Below are 10,841 nucleotides of genomic sequence, written 5' to 3' on the forward strand. Positions count from 1 at the left end.
TGAACGAGAGTTGTGCAGGTCAAAGGTTTCCAGTGTGTCTGTGGGGGGCCAGAGGCACTGCAGTTTAGGCTGGGCGGGGGATTCATGGGGTTTGTTTGGATGTTTTTGGCCCACGGGATATAAACTTCAATGTGTCTCTTCAAAATAATAGCCCCTGTTGTCTATTGGCTGTATCGTGAAATAGAAATCATGAGTACACTGTATCTTTTAAAAAAAATCCCCTTTTGTAGCACTTCCTTAAAAACAGCTATTTAATGCAACTCTGCCAGTGAGTTCTTGACAGTTCTGTCTTAACGATTCTGATATTAATGAAACATCTTTGTAAAGGGTTGAAGTGTCTTCCTGGTAAGTGTTTAGCTTCTGTTTTTCCAAAATACCTTGTGATAATTTTCTCCTTTGCCCTAAAGAATGTTTCTCATATTGATTGTTCAGATACAAGAAATATTATGCAATTGAAGTGATCAATAGCGTTTTTGAGCTTTTTTCTTCCCTTTGGGTTTGCTACTTTTAAGAGTTGTGATTGTTGTGATAATTTTGTGGAGTATTTTAAAGTCATTTAAGTATTTGATTCAAAGTACAACACTCATGTATTTGCTTTGGTGCTTATGAGTTGAGGCATAGTTAATTGAAAGTCATTGACATGGCTTTTTAAAAATACATATACTGATGATAATCATTAGGGATCATAGCCCAGGCATGGTTTATGGGTTTTCTTTTTTTTTTCTTTTAAGTTTTTGCTAAAATGTTCAATATCTCTCACAGTGGAAAGCTGTCTTCCAGCTTTTTTGAGATATAAGTTTAAGGTGGAAAATGTGATGATTTGACATACGAATATATTATGAAATGATAACCACAATAAGATTAGTTAACACTTCCATCACCTTACATAATTACTTTTACCTTTTTTAGGGATTTTTTTTCCTCATATTTTCTTCCAACTGACATGGCATAGTGATTTTGAAGAGCAGAATAGAATTTCAGTGTCTGACATACTATACTGATGTAATTATTATATTGTAATAGTGTGTTAGATTATATCATCTCTTTGTATTCTACAGTGTTAACGAGTAAACTCACTGTTTGCAGGGTAAATGATAACTTGTAAACAGCTGCTTGTGCTAAATAAAATGATAAGCAGTGTTGGACCCCCCACATGCTCTTTCTTGTTATGTAAATTTGTTTGTTTTTTAGTTCTATAGAACTGAAATCTTTTAAAAACCATTTAATGTTTTTTTTTTATCACTGTTTATTTAAAACAAAATCTAACTTACATGGATAAGAAAGTAGACCGGGGCTCTTATCCTAGGATATTAAGAAGTCAATGGATGGGTTTTACAGGGTAAATTTTATTTGTAATGTAGATTTCCATTTCAAGGGAGAAAAAACCTATCTTTCACCAGATTCTCAGTAGGCTGACACCAGAAAGATTGGGGGAAAAAAAATCACCGATGTAAATGGAGAGCTATGCTAAGGTAAAAAGGATTCTGATTTTCAGAATTTTTAAATACTTTCTTTTGTTTTTAAGATTTTATTTTTAAGTAATTTTTACACCCAATGTGGGGTTCAAACTCACAACCCTGAGATCAAGAGTCACATGCTCTACTGACTCAGCCAGCCAGGCGCCCCTTAAATACTTTAATTCTTTAAAAGAATTTTGAAATACTTAAGTGTTCTCCTGAGTTATTTTTATATTCTCTTATAAGTTAAGCAGTTTAGGTAATTAACTCTATTTAGCTATTTTAACATTTAAAAAGTTTTGTAATAATAGAAAAGCAAAAAAAGTTTGTAGGCAATTTTATAAGAAGAAAAATGTGTACTCATTAAAGAGACTTCAGATGGTACTTTGGATTCATACAAGGTATTTTCAGAAAATACTTTGAGTAAGATCTTTTAATTCAGAGGCAAATTAAATACACTATTAATTTTGTTTATTTATTAGTCTTTTTCAGAATTGTCAATATATTAATGAAGCATGGTAAGTTGGCATTTTAAAATCTTCGGAGGATGAGCATCCTCTTTGAAGGATGAATATCCTCCATTTTGGAAAATATATGGATTAGATTATAAGGGCATGAAATGGTTTGCAAAATAGTTTAATTTGGGGGCACCTGGGTGGCTCAGTCTGTTAAGGGTCCGACTCCTGGTTTTAGCTTGGGTCATGGTCTCACGGTGGTGGGATCCAGCCCTCCATCAGGCTCCATGCTCAGTATGGAGTCTGCTTCAGATTCTTCCTCCCTCCCCGCTCACACTCTTTCCCTGGGTCTCAAATACATAAATAAAATCTTTAAAAAAAAAACAGTTTAATTTTACATCTTGGGGACATACTTTTGAAATTAAGAGCATTCCATTTTAAGTAGTGATTCAGATTCTGTTTCATTAAAGATATTTCCTTGATCCTTCTTTCCAAATCAGTTTCCTGCTATACAACTCCTTACTAAAATTTATGAGAATGTTAAATATTATACCATAGCATGAATACTGTTCTCTAAATACTGTATATTATAGAGCAGTGGATCTCAACCAGGGTTGAGAGTGCTGCTGGCATCCAGTGAGTGGGTAGAGACCAGGGATGCTGCTAGATTTTCTACAATGCACAGGATAGCCTTCCACATCAAAGACTTAGCCAACCCTACGTGTCAATAGTGTCATGGGTGAGAAACCCTCCTTTATATCAGAAAGATTAAGTTCAATTGATAATTTCATAACTTGAGGGTTCTGCCATTGTAGCAGTCCTGTGTTGAACAAGACAAGCTGGGACAAGCCTTTGAAGATGCTTTTGAGGTGCTGAGGCAACATTCAGCCGGAGATCTTCAGTACTCTCCAGGTAAAGATGTCAGTCCCCTTCTTTTAGTGGTAATCAAATGGCTTCTTGGTCACAGAGACATAATAATTATCAGAACAGAGAAGACCATTTTAATCTAGTGCATCTAGGATTTATTCTAACAAAGGCAAAAAGCTTCCAGGGTTACCTAGCCTACGTAAATTTAAAGTGTCACATAGGAAAATGCAAGAGTATAGAGAATGACATTCCACATAGGAATACTAGCACATAAAATTATTAGCTATTAAGCATATCTGGTTGATATTTATCTAATAGAAAAAATTTTTAACTGTCAGAGTGGGCTTTTCGGTTATTCTAATTTATCTTATAGACCTTCCATACAAGAGATATTCTACTCAGAAGTAGAATTCTTTTCTTTTGAGAGTAAATATTCTTCTTCTTCCTCACCCATTGCCCTATAGACTGTGGAAAGATAGTGTAGGTGAAACAGGTATCTTGCCTATTGAATTTATACAGGGTATTTCGGGAAGTTCCAAGATAAAAGAAATCATGGGATCTCTGCTTGCAAGGAACATGTGCTCCAGTAAGGGAAATGGGATATGTAAAAGATACCAGTATAATGCAATAAATGTAGGGAAATGCAAAGTGACAGAGAACACATGATGAAGCAACCACACATATAAGCTTATATGCATATATAAACATACATTCACATGCAATTATAAACTTTGACTTTTGGAGTTTTCTTTTTCTGTTTTTAAATTAGATTACAAAAATTACCTGGCTTTCATCAACCACTGCTCTCATGTTAGAGGAAATTCCAACTGCTATGGTGTGCTGCCTACAGAGGAACCTGTCTATAATTGGAGAACAGTAATAGTGAGTACATGTACCAGTAGACCAATCTCCCAGTAACAGGCAAATTCCCTATTCACACCTGCCTTCCACTTGGTGTACGCTTGCTGAAACCCAGCTTAGAGGCAGTGGTGACTGTGAGAACACTCACAGACATCAATGCTGTGAATTTTACAGTCAACATGGGTGATCTCAGCAAGGCTGTCAAGAAGGAAACTGCCCTCCATCATTGCTCTCCATCCAGCATCAGAGGGTTTGAATGACTTCTAGAAAGATGTGTTTTTAGGGTTCTCACATTACTGCTTCTCGTCCACCTGGAAAATTGCAAAAAAGTATGGTTCCCCTATAAGCCATAGGGCAAAGCCCAAACTTCCCCTGCACTGGCTTTACCTACAATCTTGTATTAACCTGCTCTGTTTCCCTTCCCGAGCTCAGAGCTAGCTACATGTCTTGGACCAACTCATGGATATTGTTATAGCTCCCTGCAAACAAAGTGTCCCCACCATCTATCTCTCCATGTGTTCTTTTGCATTATTTTCTTTTGCCTTTTTTTAAAGATTTATTTCTTTATTTGAGAGAGAGTGAGTGAGTGGGGCAAGGGACAGAGGGAGAGGGAGAGAGAAACTTAAGCAGCCTCTGCGCTCAGTGCAGAGTCTGATGCAGGGCTCGATCCCATGAACCTGAGATCATGACCTGAGCCAAAACCCAAGAGTAAGATGCTTAATGGACTGCACCACCCAGGTGCCCCTGTATTGTTTTCTTAATGCCGGCTGTCTTAATGTGGTGCGGTGTAAATATGAAATGTTTTTTCTTTTTTCTTTTTTTTTCCCAGTCATTGTGCTATGTCAAATGTCCTTTCCCTGACCCTTTAAATTGTTCTGTTAGGGCCTCTCCACAAGACATTTCTTTGAACAGGGGGTTTGGGTTCCAACTTAACCTCTTCTACCTCACTTAGGGTTGCCAGGTAAAATACAGCATGTGAACATTTTTATTTGCTAAATCTGGCAACCCTGCTTCCCCTTCAACTCCCACTCCCCAGTATATATCACAGCCTCTTGTGGCTGGGGGCACTCCTTGCCTGCTGGGAAGTCTCTTATGGGGTATGGTAAGGTGGCTCAAGTCAATCTTTGTCGAATTAACCCATGGAGACCTACATATCCTTGCCATATGTAATGGTAACAGCTGCTTCCTCCTGTCCGCTCTCTTGGCTCTGCCCTCCCTTGGCTGTCATCTTTCTCCTCTTGTCTCCTCTTGCCCAGATGGGCATCCAACAGAGGAATGGAAACTCATCTTCCCCTTTTTGCTGGCACTTCAATTTTGTACTGATAATTCTTTAAAATTTTTCTTCCTGGTATTTTTAGGGAGAAGGAAGGAAGCAACCCCCTCTTCTTTCTTATAGGGAAGGGATGATATGAAAGTCTTCACAAAGCCAAAGAGTACCTTCCATCCCTTGGTCCTCTCTTTATGTGGATTTGAGGCTAGTTCTGCCCTGGGAGATAATCTGGCTGCAGTTGAGGATTATGCTTTTTAGAATTTGGGAGATGCTTAGCACTCTTTTTGTCCTCAGCTTTTGACTTTAGCCATCAACTGGGGGCCACATGGAAAGTCCCTTTTAACATCCTGCTGCATTATTTATGTAGAACAGTGCTGCGGACCTCTATTTTGAAGGAAATACTCATCCATCTCTGCCAAATATCCCTGAAAACCAACTGGTACAACCTGCTGTTCTCCATCAAAAGGGAGGAAAAGGTATGTGGATCCAGCACTCTTTTTATAGGTAAAAGAACCAAATCTTCTTCAAATCAACTTTAAAGGGATTTCATATCTGAGTTTAGAACTGCATTTGCAAAATATTATAGTATTGTGATTAAGAATAATTGACCTCTGACAGACTGAACCACTCCCAAGCCATTCAGCTTGAGTAAGCCTTCCTATTGCTTCATAGAAATGTGAAGCTGCAAAGTATCACTTCACTCAAATAAATCTGTATTCAAGAATAATGTGTCTATATTTGGGGTATAGAAAGGGGAACTTTTCCATAAGTTGTTTTAGCAGTCCACCCTAATCATGAAGGCCTTAGTATAGAAGTTGTCTCTCCATTTAAGTTTCCTGCAAATGAAGTTTCATAATAATTTCGATATTTCATAAATTTGAAATCTTGATTTCATAAATTGAAGGTGTTGGTGATCTCACCTAACAGATGGACAAAGTGATAAAGTAGGATAGTAGCCTCTGATGGCTATGTTGTGGGCCACACACGTGCACATGTGCTATTGGAGGGAGTGTATAAATTGGTACAAAGTTTTGTAAGGCAATTTGGCAATAACTAACAAAGACTTAAATGTTTGTATCTTTTGACTCTTAGGGACTATATAACTGAGTGACTGAGTGTGAACTCTGGATTAATTGTGCGAGGCTGGGAAAATCACTTAACCTTTTGTACCACAGTGTCCTCATTCAAAGAACAAATAACGATAATTGTACTAACATTGTAAGATTGCTGTAAAAATTAAATGAGAAAGTCATTGTAAAGCATTACACTCATAACCTGACACTGGCACTGGATAATTTCTCAAGAGACCATAGGGGGTGTCTGTGTGTACACTATACACATTAGGATGTTCCTTGCAATGTTGTTTGTTGAAGGAAAAGAATGGAACTTACCTACTGCATCTGTCTGTGTATAAGGTACAGAGATGTGTAAGATGCATCATAATTTTACAATGAAATTTTTTTCATATCATAGTTTCTAAATTATTTTCAATGAATATTTTTTGAAAACTAGTTTTGTTCCTATATCTGCATCTTAGAATACTGTATCCTAGAATAAAATTCTAAATATTCAGCAATAATCTAATCCAGCAAAGAATACTGCATAAAACCACACATGTAAAATAAATCTGTATCACTGAATATTGGTATTGAATATTGAACTATTACTAGTAGTAATTTAATATAAGGAGAATAACACTTCTACCTCAGTCCAGGTGTTTAGCTTGTCAATATTATTATTTGCTTTGCCAGTATGGGCCATATCATCCACCATTTTCTGTTTTTAACGTTTCATCTTCCACCTGAAACAGGGATACATTTGAAACAGAATGAAATTTCAAAATTACCTGGGGACTCATTATCCAGAGAAAAATAGTACATGCATAAAACAGAACACATAGCTGTTAAAAGGCAAGAAGGCGTATCTTAATGTGTTGATAAAGAAAGAACTTTAGGGCGCCTGTGTGGCTCAGTTGGTTAAGCAGCTGCCTTCAGCTCGGGTCATGATCCCGGGGTCCTGGAATCAAGTCCCGCATCAGGCTCGTGCTTGGCGAGGAACCTGCTTCCCCCCTCCCTCTGCCTGCTGCTCCCCCTGCTTGTGCTCTCTCTCTGTCAAATAAATAAAATCTAAAAAAAACCCCAAAAAACTCTAAAGTAAATTGTTTTAATCCTTTTTAATTCCATGATTTAAAAGTAATAATGCACATTATTTATTAAAAGTTCAAAGGATTCAGAAATTCGCAAAGAATAAGTCGAAGTGTTCCTTCTTTCTTCCCATGTTATGTCCCGGAAGTAACAGTTGTTACTTCAACAGCTGGGTATTTTACCCATCTATAGCTAATTTCTGTATTGTTCTCTGATTTAAGATATATTACTTACTGAAAAAAACTGCAAAATAATATGATACCACGGATATTTATTTTTATTTTTTTAAAGATTTTATTTATTTGACAGAGCCCAAGCAGAGGGAGAGAGAGGGAGAAGCAGGCTCCCTGCTGAGCAAGGAGCCTGATGTGGGACTTGATCCCAGGACCCTGGGATCATTACCTGAGCCGAAGGCAGACACTTAACCAACTGAGCCACCCAGGCATCCCACCCCTAGTATTTAAGGATGTGTATGTTTATATGCAAATTTTTTAAATTTTAAAAATATGTAGAATAGACTGGAATTTTACTTTCACTTTGTGCTTTTGTTTGAATCTTTTACTCTGAGCACATCATACTTTCTTTTTTTTTTAAGATTTTATTTATTTATTTGACAGAGAGACAGCGAGAGAGGGAACACAAGCAGGGGGAGTGGGAGAGGGAGAAGCAGGCTTCCCGCAGAGCAGGGAGCCCGATGTGTGGCTCCATTCCAGGACCCTGGCATCATGACCTGAGCCGAAGGCAGATGCTTAACAACTGAGCCACCTAGGCACCCCACATCATACTTAAATAAAAATTTAAATATTTTTTTTCAAAACTGAAAACAAATTTTAAAAGGTGAGGATCCATTACCATTGATTTGACCACCGGATAAGAGACAAAGTTTAAGGCTGTGACTTTTAATTCATGATGTGTTTTTTGGTAAGTCCCTTTCATTTCTCAATTTTTAATTTTGAGATAATATAACCACAAAAAGATAAAAACCTTTGAGGTTTTAGGATGAATGATGACTGATGCAAGAGTATTACTCCTCAGAGACTGTTCGAAGCAGTTTGGGAATCCACTATTCCACTCTCTCTAGGGGAAAAGGGAATTTGGCCATGAATGTGTTAGCTACTGATAGATCTGGTGAGGCATCATATTTACAGGCCAATTCAGAAGTCACAAAATGGGCTGTCCCCTTCTCTGTTAGGCCAAAGACATCCAATCAACTTAGCAAAAATCACAACAAATCCTCCTGAAGTTTTCTGTCTAGACATTCTGAAATATAGGGCTGTATTCCTAAAGAGATAAAAACCCTGGTAGTACCATTTTATTTCACAGCAATGAAAAATACCACAATGCCCATTGTCATTGCTCATAAATGATGTCAAAATGTCATGAATATGGCAATGAAGGTGGCATTTCCAATCCAGTTTTTTCTATTCTTTATTTTTCCCATAACTATGTAGACCCACAGTTTTTTTTACTTAAGTCTTTGTTATTGATTTTACTAATATTACTTTATATTTGAATACTATTTTGCATTTTATAAAATACTTTCACATTCCTTACCTCATTTGACTTGACTATTTGAATAAAGCCCTTTCAAATGATTTGCTTTCTGAAAATGGCTTTTGAGGCTTCTCTTTATTTAAAACCACTAAACTTTGCAATTCATTTTGCTCAGTTTTGTTGTTCTTTTTTTTTAAGATTTATTTATTTACTTATTTGAGAGAGCAAGAATGAGAGATGGAGAGAGAGAGCACATGAAAGGGGGGAGGGTCAGAGGGAGAAGCAGACTCCCTTCTGAGCAGGGAGCTTGATGTGGGACTCCATCCCGGGACTCCAGGATCATGACCTGAGCCGAAAGCAGTCGCTTAACCGACTGAGCCACCCAGGCGCCCTAGTTTTGTTGTTCTAACATATGACATAGAACTAGTAGTTAAAGATTTAATGGTGAAGAAAGACCACCTGACAGATGGCAGACTCGGATAAAAAGGCACCAGGCTTTCCTTTTCCAGTGAAGGACAGTACAAAAATTTTTACAACATCCCCAACAAAGAAAGGTCCAACTGAAACTTCAGTAGGCCAAACAGACCTCTGACTTTCAAGTCCCAATGCAGCTTTGAATTTAGTAGTCACTCAGCAAACCCTTCCTGAGGATGTTTCCTTGTGTGTAGCCATGGTGGAGTATGACATTGTTTTTCTCAATTTTAGGCAGGAAGAAGCTCCGACTGTTCGAATACCTTCATGAATCCCTGTGTAATCCTGAGATGGCATCTTGTATTCAGTGGGTAGATAAAACCAAAGGCATCTTTCAGTTTGTGTCAAAAAACAAAGAAAAACTTGCCCAACTTTGGGGGAAAAGAAAAGGCAACCGGAAGACCATGACTTACCAGAAAATGGCCAGAGCACTGAGGAATTATGGAAGAACTGGGGAAATCACCAAAATCCGGAGAAAGCTAACTTACCAATTCAGTGAAGCCATTCTCCAAAGACTCTCTCCATCTTATTTCTTAGAAAAAGAGATCTTCTACTCACCGTATGTTCAACCTGAGCAAGGCTTTCTCAGCTTCAGTAACTGGAATGCAAATTGTAATTGTCCATATGCTGATTATCATGAGCTAAGCCACCCTGATTGCTAAATACTCGTTCTTAACATTTCATTATTTCCTGGCATCAGAAATCCCTACCAATTTCAAGATTTTTCTCTTAAAGCAAATGCTGGAGAGGGAAAAACAATTAACTTCATTGTTTCTAATCTTTCATTAAACAGATTATAATCTATACAGACTTGGTGAAAAAAATCTGCCAGTGAACAACTTGTAAATGATCAAGCCCCATTTGAAAGTACAGACTAAATGTCCTTCCTCTTACTATTGTTTATGCAACACTTTCAGATAAACAATGCTAGTAGAGATTATTTTACCTATATTGATTTAAATATTGTTTTCCTGTCATACACTAAGGCAAAAAAAAAATACCACTCTAACATATCTGATGGCTTTAGTGACAACAAAATTGCATATGATAGTCATGCGAAAATACATTCATGATTTAAAAAAGATAGTTTCTTTGCACTTCAGACCTCATGGTCTGTAATCCTGTGGCGCTAAAGAAATGATCTAAGGAAAATGTGATCTACCTTACTGATAAGAGAACTCCAAAGCTTATACTACCCACAAGTCATTAACTGGCATTTCTCCCCTGGGGTAGATCCAGGAGCTAACGTTTCTTGCTATCCTGCCACTCAGCCACAAGAAGGTGCTCTTGCCTTGTTAACGGCTCTCTGGCCCAACTTTGAAACAAGACTTCCTCTTCCCTTGAATTAGCCCAGCTAAGACCAGGCTGGAACAATTGGAGAAAAAGAAAAGAAAAGAAAGATTTTGATAAAGGATAGAGACTAGCAAATCCAGAAAGGAACCAGGACTTGAAAGCTATGGTTTGTTCTCAACATTCCATCAGTAATGAAGAAGGAAACCCTGTTAACTTTCTTACGAAACCTGGCAGGTTCATACATATTCCATCTGTATTACCATGACACAGGAGAGCTTCCTAGACTACATGGGCTATCTTCAGTCCAGGCCAAGAGCTGCTTGGAGCCTACCCTATTTGATTTGTACCATTGTCCTTTTTCTTTGTGTCCTCCTGGTGCCCTTCATCCCTCAGGGATTCTTAAAAACATGGCAGACTAAGTGAAGGTAATGATACTGGCCATCTGCACAGGTAGTCTGGCCTTCTGGTATAAACAATGTTTGCATCCTCCCCAAAATCACATGTTGAAACGTAACCCCCAGTGTGATGG

The 10,841-nt window shown here is 37.8% G+C and overlaps 1 protein-coding gene across 1 annotated transcript; it reads left to right on the plus strand.

Annotated features, from left to right (window-relative positions):
* Nucleotides 1–1,938: 1,938 nt before the first annotated feature.
* SPIC (Spi-C transcription factor) lies at nucleotides 1,939–9,957 on the plus strand. The gene is made up of 5 exons (XM_028121662.2): nucleotides 1,939–1,975; nucleotides 2,728–2,824; nucleotides 3,549–3,661; nucleotides 5,278–5,386; nucleotides 9,254–9,957. Exons 1-5 carry the CDS (start codon nucleotides 1,973–1,975, stop codon nucleotides 9,679–9,681), a joined length of 750 nt encoding a protein of 249 aa, XP_027977463.1. The 5' UTR covers nucleotides 1,939–1,972; the 3' UTR covers nucleotides 9,682–9,957.
* The last annotated feature ends 884 nt before the right edge of the window (nucleotides 9,958–10,841 follow it).

This window comes from Eumetopias jubatus, unplaced genomic scaffold, assembly GCF_037043125.1.
Source record: "Eumetopias jubatus isolate StellerSeaLion01/CBP00866 unplaced genomic scaffold, mEumJub1_p1.0 scaffold_8, whole genome shotgun sequence".
In the NCBI taxonomy this organism is placed as follows: Eukaryota; Metazoa; Chordata; class Mammalia; order Carnivora; family Otariidae; genus Eumetopias; species Eumetopias jubatus.